This window comes from Rhinopithecus bieti, unplaced genomic scaffold (assembly GCF_001698545.2).
Source record: "Rhinopithecus bieti isolate Rb0 unplaced genomic scaffold, ASM169854v2 scaffold_26546, whole genome shotgun sequence".
NCBI classification, from domain to species: domain Eukaryota; kingdom Metazoa; phylum Chordata; class Mammalia; order Primates; family Cercopithecidae; genus Rhinopithecus; species Rhinopithecus bieti.
In genome coordinates this window covers 1,105,391-1,122,116 of record NW_016812367.1, presented here as the reverse complement: position 1 = coordinate 1,122,116, position 16,726 = coordinate 1,105,391, and the positions used below count along the sequence as shown (strand labels likewise).

Here is a 16,726-nt window from a genome sequence, read left to right as displayed (position 1 = left end):
GAAGTTTGTGCTTTCCAAAAAAAACAGTTACTGAACGTGAAAAAGGAACCCAAGCAAAGAGGAAGGAGTTGGGGAGGGGCCACCAAAGCCCCTAGGCCCCATCCATAGCCCTGACCTGAACCGCGCCTAGGGCCTCCAGCCTGGGACCTGCCCAGCAGGAGAGGGGGGGGGCAGCCGAGGGGCCCCAGCTGGACCTGCTACTTCCTTTGGGCCAGACAAGAAGGGGTCAAAAGAAGGGCGGGGAGGGGGTCCCAGGGAGCCAGAGCCCACGAGCCATTTATTGCCATGTTTTAAAATTCGTGCAAAATATCTGAAGCCCTGGACAGAGAATACAAAGTGATATTTTTCCAAGAAACATAAAACTAGGAAAAGAGGTGGGAGACACTTTCCCACCAGAGCTCCCCCAACGCCAGGCCCCAAGCAGGGTGAGGCCTCCACCCCGGCCACCTGAGCAGGGAGGACTAAGAGCTACAATCTGGACCAGGGAAGGAGGAGTGGAATTTGCAACAGCGTCTCAACTACCAACGGGAGGAAAACCAGTCAACTGTACAAGTCTCCTATCAACTTTTAAAAAAAAGAGAAAAGCTGTAAAAGTCAGGCCCTGTGGGTAGGGAAGCGGCCAAGTCCCCAGCCAGGGCCGGAATCCAGAGTGGGTGCCAGGCGGAGCTGCTGCGAATGCAGGCACGGCGGGCCGTCTGGCCAGAGGCCGATGCAGGTGGGCGGCCTTGGCAAGGGTAGCCTAGGGTTGGCGCCACCACTAATCACCACCCTCGAAGCCCTCCTCCTCTTCTGGAACTGGGTCTGCATCCCAGCATGTGATGTCGATTTCTGAGGCGTTAGAAAGGGAGAGGAGTTAAGGACCTAGCAGACCCACACTTGTGTCCCCAGCCTCTGTGAGCGGTGGGTAGTGGTGGGGTGGCTACCCACACTCAAATCCTCCCACACCCAAATTCCTCCCCATCATCCAGCCCAGTACTACCTGGAGGCTTGTTGTAGAACACAGGAGGCGGAGCCTTGGCACAGAGCTCTTCCGATTGGGCAAACTCCTCCTCCTGTGATTGACTGAAGTACCCCTCACTGGCCTGCAGGCGAAAGCATTAGGTCACTTGGCCCCACCCAGCCGGACTGGGGCTTACCTATCAGGCCTGAGCCTGTTTCCCCAGCAACCAATGACTCCATCAGTGGTTGCCAGGGAAACGCGGATGCCTGCCTTGGGAACAAAAGCAGAGCTGGCCCATTGCGGGGGGGATGGACTTCCCCTCCAATAATGTGGTTCACAGAGAAAGGGGGTATTGGTGCAAGCATGAGGAATGCAGGGCCAGCACCCTGCTCAGCCCCCACTCCCTCCCATCCCTCCCATCCCTCCCACCAGGCAGTCCCTGCCGCACCTGGGTCCCCTCCTTCTGGGTGGTCTCGCCATTGGTTAGCAGGTGGGGCTCTGGCTCTTGCTCTTGCTCCAGCTCCTCAAGGGCTGAGGGCAGAGTTGGGGTCTGGGGGGCAGCCAGGGGCTCCCCTTCTACTTCCTCTGGGTCACAGAAGGTGGCTGGCGGCTCAGGCAGCTCATCAAAGTTGAGAAGGGTGGCACAGCCTTCGCCTGCTGGCGGCAGTGGCTCCGGAGCCACCTCGTCCAGCAGGGGCACCTCTGCCAGGGTGACCTCAGTACCCGAGGGTGGCGTGGGGGCCCTGGGCTCACCCTGGAGTGTGGAGGCCCCTTCCCCATTGCCAGGCCATAGGTCAATGAGGCTGGTGGCAGTGGGGGGTACATTGTTGGCAACAGTGGTGTCCGCAGTGGCAGTGTCGGTTTCAATGGCGTCAGCTGCATCGTGGACCTCGGTGGCGTCGGCTGTGGCAGGCTCCACAGGAGCAGCCAGGACAGCCTGCTCTGCAGACTCCATGAACATCAAGTCCTCTGCAGGGCTGCCTGGCCCCCGGGGAGGCACCTGTGCCTGAGGGGGCTCCTCCATGGGGCCAGCCCAGACCTGAGGGGCTGCTGCTCTGGTCTCCTCACTGTCCAGGATGGGGCTGGGCTCCTGGGTCTCTGTCACAGCACAGGCAGAGGAGACATGCAACTGGCTCCCCTGGGGGAGGATGGAGACCCTGCCCACCCACTAAGGAGTGAGAGAGCTGGGGACTTCCATGCAGGTGGCCCACTGCCCCCTTACCCAGTGACCCCCGTGACTTTAAGCCCCTTGGCAGCTCTGGGAAGGCCCGATTCCCACTTGAGAGGGCAGGTGCTAAGCTTTAGAGAGGGCAGGTCTGACTGTACACCAGGGCTCCTCCCCCAGCAGCCGCCTCCAGGGCAATGCAGTCTTGGTGATGGGTGGCCCAGATCCCTGGAGAATGGTTACCATGGCAACCTGGGGCTCCCAGCCAAGGACTGATGATGGGAGGCCTGGTGCAGGTAGGATCCCTCTCTCACCTTGGGCTGGTGGGGGTGGCGGTGGCAGCGGTGGAGGCTGCGAGGATGTGACCTCATCCAGGGCCCGCTCTATCTGCTCAGCGACAGGGGTGGAGGCGGTGCTGGAGTCAGACGGGCTCCGCGTGGGGATGGGAGTGGGCGCCATCCTCCGGTGGCTGTCCAGGTGGCTGCCTGTGGAACAAACCCCAGGTGGGTCAGTAAGGGCAGGGGAGCAGGGTGAGACAGGATTGTCCTCCTTGGGGCCTGGCCAGCACCTCCTCTCTGGAGTCTGGGTCGGGGCTGGGAGCTCCCCAGCCCCTGCAGGGGCCAGACTACAGCTCCAGACCCTGTAAGCTAGGCCCCTGGGGGCCAGTGCCCCACAAGGCCAGGGGCAAGAGGCAGGCAGTGCCTGCCCTGGGGACAAACGCCAGAGATCAGCGGTCAGGCTGGGGGAGTGAGGGCGGGGGGCTGCTGGGAAGCGGGGCCCTCCTTACCACCCCCGCCGAGGCCTGGGGCTGCTACCTACATGGGAGGGAGGAAGAGAGGTTTGGGGTGCGGTGACAGGTGATATAGGGAAAGGGAGTCCGTGGAGGGGAGGAGGAGGAAGAGGAGGAGGAGGAAGGCCCACTGTCCGATGCCTTTATGAAAGGGCAGTACGGACGACCTGCCGAGAGAGACAGACAGAGAAAGAGACAGAGGACAAGAGAGGGTCAGTCTCCCCCACCCCTGCCCGAGGCCTCTCCCGCCCCCAGGGCTGGCCCTGGATGTCCAAGCTGCCTTCAGCCAGGGGCACACTCAGCCAAGCCAGCCACAGCCTCACACCAGCCCCAGATACACAGCCAGCCTGGGAGCAGTACAGCGGGCAGGGCCTGTGGCGGGACCCCAGCACGGGGCAAGCACACTCAGACCAGCAGACAGGGCAGGGAAGAGCTTCAGGGGAGGCAGAAGCAGCACAGTGAGAAGCGCAACGGGGACACCTGGGTGCAAGCTCCAGGAGGCTCACTCAGGCCGGACACAAGAGCCCAGCCCGCATGCATCCCGGCATTCCAGGCCAGGCCTAATTCACCCCAGCTGAGCTGCTCCCCGCGGCCAGCGCTGTGCCTCAGCCCATGCCAGAGCTACCCCACAGGCCCGAGCACTCCCCACTGTTCAGCCACAAGTGACTTCACCACCATCCCTGGCCCTTCTTGGGGTCCTGCCACCTGGGAAGTGGTGGGCGGATGCACGCTGGATGAAGGTCTCGCCTTCTCCAAGGGTTCCTTGGGCAAGGCTTCCCTTCCAAAAGAGTCCCAGAGAGGCTCAGGGCCGTGACCTAAGGAGTGGGGCCAGGTGGGGGTGAGGCCTAGGACTACCTGGTCGATGGTTGAAGGGCGAGGGCACATCACAGCTGCCCGCAGAGGCCGATGCGACTCTTTCCTGCTGCTTGAAGAACTCCCGTGGGTTGTCAGGTCGCTGGGCAATAATGGCCGCTGCCTCCTGAGGGCACAAGGAAAAGGTTGGGACTGGGCCAGGCAAGCTGAGGTAGCCCTGTCCGCCTCACCTGGCTGGTGCCCCAGCTCTCACCTCCACCTCCGACTCTGACTTCTTCATGTGAGTCTCTTCCTCCTCATCCCGATGGTCACCCTAGAAACCAAAGGGACAGTGTCTGGTGCACCTACCCCCACAGGGGCTCCTGGCCTTCTTTTTTACTTTTTTTTTTTTTTTTTTGAGGCGGAGTCTCGCTCTGTCGCCCAGGCTGGAGTGCAGTGGCACAATCTCGGCTCACTGCAAGCTCCGCCTCCCGGGTTCACGCCATTCTCCTGCCTCAGCCTCCCGAGTAGCTGGGACTACAAGCACCCGCCACCTCGCCCGGCTAGTTTTTTTGTATTTTAGTAGAGACGGGGTTTCACCGTGCTAGCCAGGATGGTCTCGATCTCCTGACCTCGTGATCCGCCCGTCTCGGCCTCCCAAAGTGCTGGGATTACAGGCTTGAGCCACCGCGCCCGGCCAACTGTATTTTATTTATTTATTTATTTTGTTTTTAAGACAGGTTCTCGCCCTGTCACCCAGGCTGGAGAGCAGTGGTGCAATCGCGGCTCACTGCAGCCTCTGCCTCCTGGGCTCAAGCAATCCTCCCACCTCAGCCTCCCAAGTAGCTGGGACTACAGGTGTGCACCACCATGCCCGGCTAATTTTAATTTTTTTGTAGAGATGGGGTCTCCCTATGTTGCCCAGGCTGGTCTCAACAAACTTCTAGGCTGAAGGGATCCTCCTGCCTTGGCCTGCCGAAGGGTTGGGATGGATTAGTCATGAGCCACCAGTGCCCAGCCTTCTGGCCTTCTTACAGCCCTCATGCTTCTTTCACAGTCTGGCAGGAAGGGTCTCAGAGGTGGTACCTCTGCCCTGTCAAACTGAGTCACACAGTCCCTCTCTTCCCTCAGGACCCTCAGCCACCTGATCTCTGACCTGCCAGGCCTCTGGGCACCAGGCTCATGCACCCGCTTGCTCATCCCCATATCTAAGCAAGTGCCTTGGGCCATCCAGGAGTGCGCCTTGTTTTGCAGATAACTTTTCTCGGACCTACCCCAGCGGTGGGGCCACCATGCTGCCAATGTTGCTGCCTGGACCGTGGCATCACGGCCTAGCCTTCCTCACTGCTACCTGCCTTATTTGCTCTCCATAGGCCCTGAAAGAACCTTTCCAAAATGCGGATCAGACCATGATTTTTCTGAGCTTAAAATCCCTCAGGGGTTCCCATGAGCCACAGCAAGCACTGGCTAAATATGACCCACAGACGGCTTTCGTTTTGCTGGTATGATATTTTTAAACCATGTTAATTAGTTGCCACCACTTAAAAACCAGGAACTTTCATACTGAAATCAGGGTCCCAGTTTCTCTTGAGGTGCCAGAGCCCTGGCGACATCACCTGCAAGCTCCAGAGCAGCCATCACCGGGACCTCGCCGCAGCCCCCTTAAGAGAGGTGTGTGCCGCCCACTTGCCCCCGGCCCCACCGCCTGCTGGCTTCACCTGCCCACTGCACGCGCTGTTTTGGGTAGGCAGGGCCTTCGCTTGGCCTACGTCCCCCACCCCTGCCTGACCTAGCCATCACCTCTCTAATACCACCCCCTGCCGGCCCCCACCCCACAGCGCCCACATACTGTGAGATGTAGACATCAAGTCCTCAGCACAACACAGTCAGTTCCCAGAACAGGCACACCCATTCCCACCTCCAAGCCTCAGCACGGGAGATTAGCCCCTCTCCCAAATGCCTGCTCCAGACCCAGGGGCCAGGCCCTCTGGTTTCCAGCTACAGCATGACCACTGCTTCCTGGGGAAGAAGTCCCTGGCTTGTTCAGGTCATTTTCTCCTCTGGGTCCCCACAGGGTGCTCCTGGCTTCCACCACGATGACACCACATCCTTAAGTTCCCATTTCCGGAGGCACCTCCCTCTCAGCTGTGAGCGACACAGGATGAGGACTGGGGTCTCCGGGTGGGTGGCCGGTACAAGGCGACCCACCTTTGCTCAACTGCACTCATACACCTAAGGCTTCTTAGTCAGTGTCCCCTGCTGCTCAGGTGGCAGCTTGGACAGGAGGGGCTGCTAAGGTGGTGAAGTCCCAGGGCAGCCCTGTTTTTGAGCCTATAATCTAGAATTTTAGCTTATCTGTCAAGGGCACTGGGAGAAGGGCCCTTCGTAGTATCCCACCTCAGGAGGGCTGTCACCTCAACGATAACTTTGTGACTCCCAGAATGAAGTCTAAACTCCTCCTCTGCCCTTGCTCCCCTTTCCCAATCAAATTTCCCCCACTCCTCAGCCCACGGAGTTCCAGACAGCCCAGGCTCTTCGCCTTCCCATGAGCCTGTGTCCCACCAGCCTTTGCTGCTCTGCCTCTTGCCTGCTGTAATCTCACTTGGTTCCTCTGCCTTGTTCAAAGTAAGGACCAGGGGTAGCTACCACAAAGGCTTTGTTTGTTTGTTTGAGATGGAGTCTCACTCTGTTGCCCAGGCTGCAGTGCAGTGGCACGATCTCAGCTCACTGCAAGCTCCACGTCCCGGGTTCACGTCATTCTCCTGCCTCAGCCTCCTGAGTAGCTGGGACTACAGGCACCCGCCACCGCACCCGGCTAATTTCTTGTATTTTTTAGTAGAGACGGGGTTTCACCGTATTAGCCAGGATGGCCTTGATCTCATGACCTGGTGATCCACCCACCTCGGCCTCCCAAAGTGCTGGGATTACAGGCATGAGCCACCGCGCCTGACTCACCACAAAGGCTTTAACTACCAATCATGTGAACAACACTGAAACAAGCAAGGCCCAGAGGGAGGAGAGAGACCAACGCACTAACCACACAGGTCAAAGCCACTGCTGTGCCTAAAGCATTTTCAGATACACGGGAGCTCCCCTGCAGGCCAGGCAAAAAGGGAACCCAGATATGGCACACAATTCGTAACAGGGAGAGAAAGCAGACAGCTCCTTAAGCCAAGAGAAAGCATTTTATAGGGCTAAATCCCAAAGTCTCTCACATGTGCCCTTCCTTAGAGAACCTGAAGTTGCAAGGGAACCACACTGACCTGCTAGAATGTCCACTGTCACTCTCAGGTGAACTATACTTGAAGGGCCAGATGGGGCTATAAAATAATGGTAAGAGTCTCAAAAAAAAAAAAAAAAAAAATAATAATAATAATAATAATGGTAAACTCCTTTAGACTTTACCTGAAATGTTGATAACTGGTGAAAATAAATCAGCTCAGGGAGTTCACAACACTATTCTGTCTACCTGCATGTGTGTACGTTTGAAATGTTAGCATAAAAATAAACTTCATCAGGGCCGGGCGCAGTGCACTTTGGGAGGCCAAGGTAGGAGGATCACCTGAGATCAGGAGTTTGAGACCAGCCTGGCCAACGTGGTGAAAACCCATCTCTACTAAAAATACAAAAATTACCCAGGCGTGGCGCCTGTAATCCCAGCTACTTGGGAGGCTGAGGCAGAATCGCTTGAACCCAGGAGGCAGAGGTTGCAGTGAGCTGAGATGGCACCACTGTACTCTAGCCTGGGGGACAAGGGTGGGACTTCATCTCAAAATAAATAAATAAAATAAAATTAAAAAAATAAATAAACTTTATCGGGCAGGGCACAGTGGCTCACTCCTGTAATTCCAGGAATTCAGGAGGCTGAGGCAGGCAGATCACGAGGTCAGGAGTTCGAGACCAGCCTGACCAACACGGTGAAACCCTGTCTCTACCAAAAATACAAAAATTAGCTGAGCATGGAGGTGGATGCCTGTAATCCTAGATACTCAGGAGGCTGAGGCAAGAGAATCGCTTGAACCCAGGAGGCCAGAGGATTGCCAGCGAGCGAGATTGTCGCCACTGCACCTCGCAGCCTGGGTGAGAGAGCAAAGACCAGTCTCAAAAAAATTTAAAAACAGGGCCGGGCCGCGCGGTGGCTCAAGGGCCTGTAATGCCCAGCAACCTTTGGGAGGGCCGAGACAGGCGGATCAGAGGTCAGGAAGATGCGACGGACGCATCCTGGCTAAGCACGGTGAAACCCCGTCTCTACCCAAAATACAAAAATCTAGCCCGGCGCGGGTGGCGGGGCGCCTGTAGTCGCCAGCTACATCGGGAGGCTGAGGCAGGGAGAATGGGCGGGAACGCCGGAGGCGGAGCTTGCGGGCAGACTGAGATCGCCACTGCACTCCAGCCGCTGGGTGAGCAGAGGCGAGCACTCCCGTCTCAAAGAAAAAAAAAAAAAAAAAAAAAAAAAAAAAAATTTTAAAAACAATAAATAAAATACGAACTTGGCGCTGGGCCACGAGTGGCTCACGCTGTGTCCCAGCACTTGGGAAGGCAGGGCGGGTGGATACGAGGACAAGAGATTGAGACTATCCTCGGCATATGGTGAAGCCCCGTATCTACTAAAAAGTACAGAAAAAAAAAAAAAAGAAGTAACCAACTTATCCGCCCGGGTGGCGTGGGCTCATGCGCTGTAATCCCAGCACTCTTGTGAGGCCCGAGGTGGATCACCTGAGTGCAGGAGTTTCGAGAAGGCAGCCCTGGCCACAAGGTGAAACCCATTTCTACTAAAAATGACAAAAATTAAGCCGGGCGTGTGGTGGTGCCTGTAGCATCGCAGCTACTTGGGGAGGCCCTGAGGCAGAAAATGCACTTAAATCCTGGGAGGCAGGCCAGGGGCCGGGCGCAGTGGCTCATGCCTATAAACCCAGCACTTTAGGTGGCTGAGGCGGGTGTGTCACAAGGTCAGGAGATCGAGACCATCCTGGCTAACACAGTGAAACCCTGTCTCTACTAAAAATACAAAAAAATTAGCCAGGCATGGTGGCAGGTGACTGTAGTCCCAGCTACTTGGAGGCTGAGGCAGGAGAATGGTGTGAACCTTGGAGGCGGAGCTTGCAGTGAGCTGAGATCGCACCACTACACTCCACCTGGGCAATACAGCAATACTCCATCTCAAAAAATAATTAAATAAATAACCCTCACTCTGAAAGGATAAAAAAATGTGGTATATCCATCCAATGGAATATGATTCAGCCTTCAAAAGGAAGGAAATTCTGACGCATGCTACAACATGGATGAACCTTAAGGACATCATGCTAAGTGAAATAAGCCACATGCACAAGGACAAACACTGTGTGATTCCACTGATAGGCGGTCTCCAGCGTAGTCAACTTCATAGAGACAGAAAGTGGAATGGTGGCTGCCAGGAGCTGGCCAGTGGGGAGGGGCAGAATTTGTGTTTAATGAACAGGGGTGGTGGTTATCCAACAATGGGAACGAATTTAATGCCACTTCATGAAATGCAGATTTTAAAATGACTGAAATGGTACATTTTATGTATTTTGCCACAATTAAAGCAAATACATGTGGCCGGGCGCAGCGGCTCACGCCTGTAATCCCAGCACTTTGGGAGGCCGAGGCAGGCAGATCAACTAAGGTCAGGAGTTCAACACCAGCCTGGCCAACATGGTGAAACCCTGTCTCTACAAAAACACAAAAATTAGCTGGGCATGATGGTGTGCGCCTGTAATCCCAGCTACTCAGGAGGCTGAGGGAGAGAATCGCTTGAACCCAGGAGGCGGAGGTTGCAGTGAGCCAAGATCATGCCACTGCATTCCATCCTAGGTGACAGAGTGAGAGTCCATCTCAAAAAAAAAACAAAACAAAAAAACAAAACAAAACATGAATCAGCTTATGAAAATAAGATCTTACCCAGCTTGTTCTCCACCATGTTCTGTATATGGCAAGTGGCAAGTGTGTGTTGAATGAATGACTGAGACTGGAGCTTACCAGCCAGCCACACATCGTCCCCATCCCATCCAAGGGCCAATGTGACTGGAGTGATTTAATGCTGGTGCCTGCAGGACTGTCTTGCCTCCTCTCTCTCAGCCTCCTGTGGGTGACTCTGGAGCCCATTTCAGTCCCCAAAGCTCTGCATCTGCCTATCACAGTCCCAGTCCAGATGAGTGTCAACCCACCTCCCTTCCTGAACTGAGCCACGCTGAGTCCTGAATGACATTAGCTATTTCCAAAATACTAAATTCAAAGCATGAAGATGTGACTCTGCTGTAATTTTCAGGGACCAATCCACAGGACCTACGCGCAATTCCCAATGTCTGGAGATTCAGACGGGACCCCTGGAACAAAGAGGCTGCTCCCAAGGAGACGCAGCACACTGGGTACGGATGCTCAGCACTGGCCCAGGCTCCCCCATGCCGCCTGCCTCACTCCCGTGGTGGGACCAGGCCTGGTGGCCCCTCAGAATGCAAGAACAGTGTCTAATCTGAGGAGAGACCCCGGGGGAGGGGAGGGGGAGCCTGGTCAGTGAGGGTCTGGGTCTAGATGGATTTTCTCTTCCAATCTAGAGCACAAGCTTCTCCAAAGTAGTCTTTTTCCACAGCCAGAGGCCAGAGCCCCACGTGATGAGGTGCCAGGCCTGATGCTCCATGGCACCCCGTGCCCATGCAGGTCCCCAGAACAGCCACCACTGTCTCCCAGCCACTGATCTCCCCACAAGGCCCAGGAACACAGGGACCATTCTCACTTCCCTGACCCAGAGACCGGGAGCCTTGGCCAAGAACTTACAAAGATAGACTGCTCCTTCAACCGCCTCTTGGCCTCTTCCGCTTCTAAAGTCTGCTGTTTCCTCCTGGAACGATAAGCAGCCGGCACCCGTCAGGGTGCGCCCAAGGGGCCCTGGAGCGCTGCCGGGTGGGCGGGCTCACCTGTGCTCCTCGATCTGCTGCTCCCGCTCCCGGTAGCGCCGCTCACGCTCCTCTTGCTCCTGCCGCTCCTGCTCCATCCGCTCCTGCTCAAACCTGAGCCTCTCATCCAGGGCCTTCTTTCTCTCTTCCTCCTTCCGCAGCTCTTCTTCCTTCTGCGAGCCCCGGTGTGAGCAAGGGTAGGCCCTGAGCCTGGGCGCCTGAACCCTGTCCCTCCGGCCCCTCCCTACCCAGGGCTGGGGGTAGGGCCCGTGGCATGGGCCATGCCACTGCAGTGAGGGACTCAGACCTGCCCCATGGGGTCCACGAGGGGCGGCTCAGCCAGGCCAGGTTCAGGGTTCCATACCTTGGCCTGTTCCCAGAACTGCTCTCGGTTAATCCGCTTCATTTCCACAGCTGCATCTGTCTTCTGGTAGGTGGTGCCCTGCGGTGTCGAAGGACCCAGCATGGGCAGGCTGAATGCCCCAGGAGCCCCCCACACCTAAAGGGTGAGGGCTAAGAGGGACCGGGCAGGCCAGACTCGAGCACCAGGCCACGCAGGCAGAGCCCACGGGTGCCAAACACACACTAACCACGGGCTCTGCGTTCTCATCCTCTCGCAGCCGCAGCCGGTGCAGCACGGGGCTGGAGAGCCGCGCTAGCCCGTTGGAGAGCCGCTGCCCGATGGCACCCGCGTCTATGTCTTCCACGCTGCTGGCATTCACGATCACATCGACGCCCTTCCACAAGAAGATGGCAGTGCTCAGGTGGCACCATCCTCCCGCCATCACCACCGCAGCACACAGACCCTGGTGGCTGTCCCCACCCCTAAGAGCCCTGGCCCCTGACACACACCTGGAAGAACTCAGCCACCTTAGCCACATGGCTGGCACAAGCGCACTTGCGGGCATCAGGCACATCTTCACCCACCTGCAAAGTACCCAGCAAAGAGGCGGTTGGGAAAGGATAAGGGGGGGCCCTACATGATAGGGTGCATCTTCCCCGGAACTGGTGGGGTTCCCTCTCCACGGGTGTCAGAGGGCCGACGGGAAGGGAGACTGCTCTGGGCCTTCAGCTCCCTTCCCCAGCCCCGGTCGCATACCCAGTTGATGAGCACGTATTTTGGAAGAGCAGCTTGGGAGTCCTTGACACTGCAGAAGCCGTACATCACCTTCTGGTTCTCAAAGTGTCCCGAAAGCTCCTGCAAGCCCCCTTCTGGGGTAACCAGGAGAGTGTCACGTCTCTCTGCCTCCTAAACCCTTCCCAAAAAGAGCCTGGAACTCAAAGGAAAGACTCCTCCAGGGCTCCACAGGCCCCCCCAGGGGTCTTCTGGTCTCCGGGATCTGTGGGCCCCAGTTTGGTGTTGGTATGTGTGGGGGCGGCGGTGCACAGGGATGTAGCTTTGCCTATGACTCCTGCAGGCCCTGATTTGGGGTAGGACTGAGGAAGTGTTTGTTCTTCACACTCAGGTCTCATTCTTCACACATCATCATGTCTCACCAGGTGCCAGTACCCAGAGGCACAATCAAGCCTTCTGGCTCTGGGGAAGGCGGTGAATAGGGCCCTTCCCCCAGTGTCCCAGCTGTGTGGCTTTAGGCAAGTCACTTTCCCTGTTGGAGGCTTAGCCTCATAAGTCCAACATTCAACAAGACTCCAAGCTTCCTCCCCACCCTGAGGACACAGGGATGACTGGAGGAAGGACACCAGCCAAATCCAGGCAAGTGTGGGGCTGCAGGGTGCAGGCGGGGAGGTGGCCTACAGTCAGGTGGGTGGGGAAGAAAACAACCGGAGGAGGGGGCGGAGAGGAAGGCGAAGGAATGGCTGGAATTCCTACCTCCTGATGCTGCAAGCTTGAGGTCATCCGAGCCATCCTCATACGTGTACAGAGCCCTGGGGAGAGGGAGGGGTGGCTGTCAAACTGTCAGGGCCCAGGCCGCCAATTCTGGGTGGGGACGGCTCTGGGGAGGGATAGGGGACATGGAGGGGGTAGGACAGGAACAGGGAGGGTTCCTGCTGTAGCCATGACAACAGGGCCAGTCATTGGTTCAGGCGGGAGCCCAGCTGGGTGCCGCTGGAGGCCGGGGTCAGGTGGGGCACAGGCAGTGAAGAGAGAAATTGCTGGCTGGTCGAGCTCAGTGCGCAGCATCCTGGCCCTGGCCCTGGCAGCCTACAACCCAGCGGAGCGGGTGTGTGATGGAGATTCCAAGGCGACGGTTCCTTGGTTACTGTTCCCTGGCTACCACAATCCTCATCCCCCATTGGCTAGTGCCAGGAACTTACCTGGCACGTGCCTTGGTCCCCGCTGCCCCTCCCCCAGGGAGGGAGGAGAAGTGAGAACCTGGTGCTCCTACAGCTCTGGGCATCCCCCGGTAACCATGGCAACCCTGCAATTGGCACACGACTGGCCCACCCCAACTGCATTCTCCTTGAACACAAAGGACCCTGGGGACCCGCCCTCAGCCTCAATCTCCGCCTCTCTGAAATGGGGATGAGGTCACTGCAGTCACTCTCGCCCAGACTCTGGCCCCAGGGTGGCCATGCGTGAGCTCCAGGCCTTCCCGCCCCTAGGCTGCCTCAGCCCTGGCTGAGGCCTCCTGAGACTGCTGGCCTTTCCTTCCACCTGAGCTTCAACAGAAAGCTGACCTGGTGGCCTTCCTCCTCCTCCCTAGCTTTGTGTGCCCTGGCTCCTTCTGATAGGCTGTGGTGACAGAGCATCCATTTCACGGAAGGGAATGCAGAGATGCCTCCCCCATCACCCCATGCAGGCCCAGGCTGAGGACCTTCTGGGAGGGAGGAGAGCCGGGCCTAGGAGGAAGGGCCTTGTCCCTGAGGTTTGAAAGGGCTCAACTCCTTCTCCAAACTCCTATTCCCAGGTGCCAAGGCAGGAGGCTGGGGCTGTGAGGAGGGGAGGCAGTAAGGGAGGGCAAGGGGGAAGAGAAAGAGGAGGGGAGAAGCAGAGGAAGAAACAGGGAGAGGAGGAAAAAGAGAAAGGACAGAAGTGAAGGGACAAAGGAGATGAAGGCAGGAGGGACGGAGGGGACATCTTAAGGGGTTGTGGCCAGGGCCAAATGGCCCCAGCCCCTCCCCTTCCTGAATTCCCCACTTCCTACCTCCAGGAAGGAACACAGGTGGGCTGGGGGGCTGGGAGCTCCTGGTCCAACTGTTACCCCCAGCTCCGGCCTGACCCTGACAGCTGCTCCCAGTGCAGCTGCCCCACCACCTGTCCTGCTGCCCTAACCCACCACGGGAACAAAGGGCCCTGAGAGAAGCACGCTCTGTCCTTCTCCATGCACAGATGAGAAACTGAGGCAGAGACCAGGGACCCTAGTTCCTAGAGACTGCTCTAGACATCAAGCCTCCCTGAGAGGACCTGTCTTGGCCTGCCCAGGCTCCCTGGGGCGCCTTCCATCCTCAGCCCCTGCCTACCCACCTCCGGCCACCTTTTCCTGCTCCAGTGACAGCCCTTCTCCAGCAGAAACCATACCCCAGTTCAAACCCTCCAGCTTGCCTTTCCATCAGACTGCCCTGTCCACACCACACACTTGGGCCACACTGGACGGCTCCCTGACCCAAGCAGGGTTCTGGACAGGGCTCACCCTGGAGCCTCTGCCTATGTTGTTCGCTTCACATGGAAGGCAAGACCTGCTCCTCTACCCCACGCTTATTCCCAGTGGAATCCTTCCGTTCTTCAGAGCCCAGTGCTGGCTGCTGGCCCCCAGCAGCCTCCCCTGAGGTGCCCCTCCCAGAGCACCCACCACATCCCAGCAGGAATACAAAGACCAGTGCTTCTCAAACACATCAGAGGCATCCCAAGCCTGGTGGTGCACCAGGCGGAAGCTGGTGAAACCACAGGGAATCAGGATGGGGTAGGGGACCAGGCATCTACACATCTCACCAGCTCCAACTCCTGGAGACAGACACTGCCCCCAACTGTAAGCCTCGTGAAGGCAGGCACGCTGACTCAGTCAATCAGCACATCCTGCTCTCTGGGTCCTGGGGTCCAGCACACCGCATACCGTAAGTATGTGTGATATTGACACCAACTTAGAAGCCATCTAGCCAGAGAAACTGAACCAGTGTGAGATGGGAGCTGGAATGTGGCAGTTCCAGAGACCCTGGGGTGAGCTGGGGTGGGGGGCTGAGAGCAAGTGGACCCCTCAGGACCATCACTCTCAGGATGGTGGTGCTAGAAAGGCCTTCAGTATCTGAGGTAGGGCTGGGCCCAATCCCTTTTCTTTCCAAGAGGACCAGGAACTTGTGTATGATCACAGTGAGTCATATCACAACCAGGACAACAGCGGCCCCTCCCACTATACAACCTCATTTCCTGGGTCCCCTGCTCCCTGTGCCAGAGTAGTGGTCCGCTTCAGAGGCCCTGCCACCTAGAAGCGAACTCCCCCCCAACCACCCCTCCCCATTGGAAGCAAGGTAAGCGGGGGCAGACAGCAATTTACCCAAGACACCCCTCCCTCTGGACCTATGTGCAGGGTCTGCCTCTGAGTCTTCAGACCTCACTGCACCCCTGGTTCCATGCTGGGCACTGGGTATTCATATCCTCTTGTGCAGAAAGTGATCCTCACACCCCTTTTTCAAAATGTGATCTGGGCCCATAGTGAACGAATATGTGCATGTGTGCATCTGTGTGTCCCACACACAACCCAGATGGGGGGTGACGCACACCAGTGATGAATAACTCGCTTTGGCCACATGGATGCTGCTGGGGTGGGGGGGGCAGGCCTCTGTTGAGCAGGATGTTGAGCAACAGGGGCTCTGTGGCCCTGGCAATAGGCCACCAGGCTCTGCTTTTAGGAGAAAATGGGGTGGTGGTAGACAACACCCCTCCAGACTGGAGGGCGAAGGAGGTGTTCTGGGGTGAGCTGTGCCTCTCCCCAGGCGGGGCCTTACCCCGAAGCCAGCTCCTACACCAGGCCAAGCCGGCCACTTGCCCAGAGCTCCTCCCATGATCTCAGCCCCCCCTGGGGCAGGGCTGGGACAATGGGTGGGCCGCGTGCCTGCTGAGTCTGTGCTGGCCTCTCCTGTGACTGACCTGCAGGACATGAGAGCTTGTCTCTCTCGCGTCCATCCCTCCAGGCCTGGCTGCTGGCCAGTGCTGCAGTACCATGCCATGGATGCCCAGCCATCTCATCCTCTCCTCCAGGAGCCCCCAGGTCAGAGTCTCCACCTGACTGCCCGCCCAGTGTGTGGGTGAGGCCAGCCTAAGCGGGGTCCCTCAGACCCGCCCTCCTCTTTGCCTCAGTTTCCTCAAGAAGAGCCTGTTCCCATCTGCCAGCAGGGAGAGGAGGCCTAGGAACCAGATGGGCACCTTCCCCAAGAGTATTACGGGGTGGGGTGGGGAGGAAGAGGATTCCAGGATGGGGCAGTGAGGAACCCCTCCGTTTCTTTTTTCCGCCGCCAGCCCCAGAGCAGGTGGTCCATCCCCTCCCCCAGCTCAAGGGGGAGACAACAGTTGAGGGGCGGGGAGAGAGGCGGCCCAGCTCCTCCCCCATCAGGGACCGAGGGCCCCTTGGTAGGGGCCCGTGGATCTGTTCACCCCTTCAGCCCTCTTTGGGGGCTCCCTCCACACTTGTTCTCCAGAGGACTTCCTCCTCCCAGGGACCTCAGCTGGCGCCCTAGACAGGCAGCTCGGTGCCCCCCAGCCAGCTGCCTAGTCCCCGCAGTCCCCTTCAGGTAGGGGAGGAGAGCTCACCCCTGCCTCCTCCACGACCCGCGGCGGTAAGGGAGTCACTTCGCGGTCGCCATGTGGCAGCAAACATCCTTCCACCTCACTCCAGCCCAGGTTTCCGGGGGGAGGGCGGCCCACTCCGAGAGGCCCCCGGTGGGCGGGGCGCCCGGCCCCCAGCCCGCTCCGCTCCTCCCCCGCCCTCGCTTTCCTTTGTGCTGTGGCCCGGCCGGGATGAACCGGGCAGGCTGCGCTGGCTCCGCTAGCTCGGTCCCCGCCCCGTCCCCGCCCGGACCTCGCCCGCTCGAAGGTGGCGAAGGTGCCCTTGGCCGCCCCGTGCACACCTGTCTCCCGGGCCCGGGGGGTAGGGTGGGGGATGGGCTCCCGCAGGGCCACGCGGCCCTGGGCCCCACATCGGGACCCCGCGCCTCTGGGCCGCGTCCGGCCGCCG

The 16,726-nt window shown here is 58.3% G+C and overlaps 1 protein-coding gene across 1 annotated transcript; it reads right to left on the bottom strand.

Moving 5' to 3' along the window:
* Window positions 1-244: 244 nt before the first annotated feature.
* Window positions 245-15,751, bottom strand: DBN1 (drebrin 1). The gene is given in 15 exon segments (XM_017896042.1): window positions 245-828; window positions 980-1,082; window positions 1,389-2,038; window positions 2,420-2,590; window positions 3,751-3,874; window positions 3,962-4,021; window positions 10,480-10,543; window positions 10,620-10,771; window positions 10,963-11,040; window positions 11,189-11,335; window positions 11,451-11,525; window positions 11,698-11,810; window positions 12,430-12,485; window positions 15,643-15,671; window positions 15,674-15,751. Coding segments are annotated over 15 exon segments (1,956 nt in total). The 5' UTR covers window positions 15,737-15,751; the 3' UTR covers window positions 245-757.
* Between the last annotated feature and the right edge of the window lie 975 nt (window positions 15,752-16,726).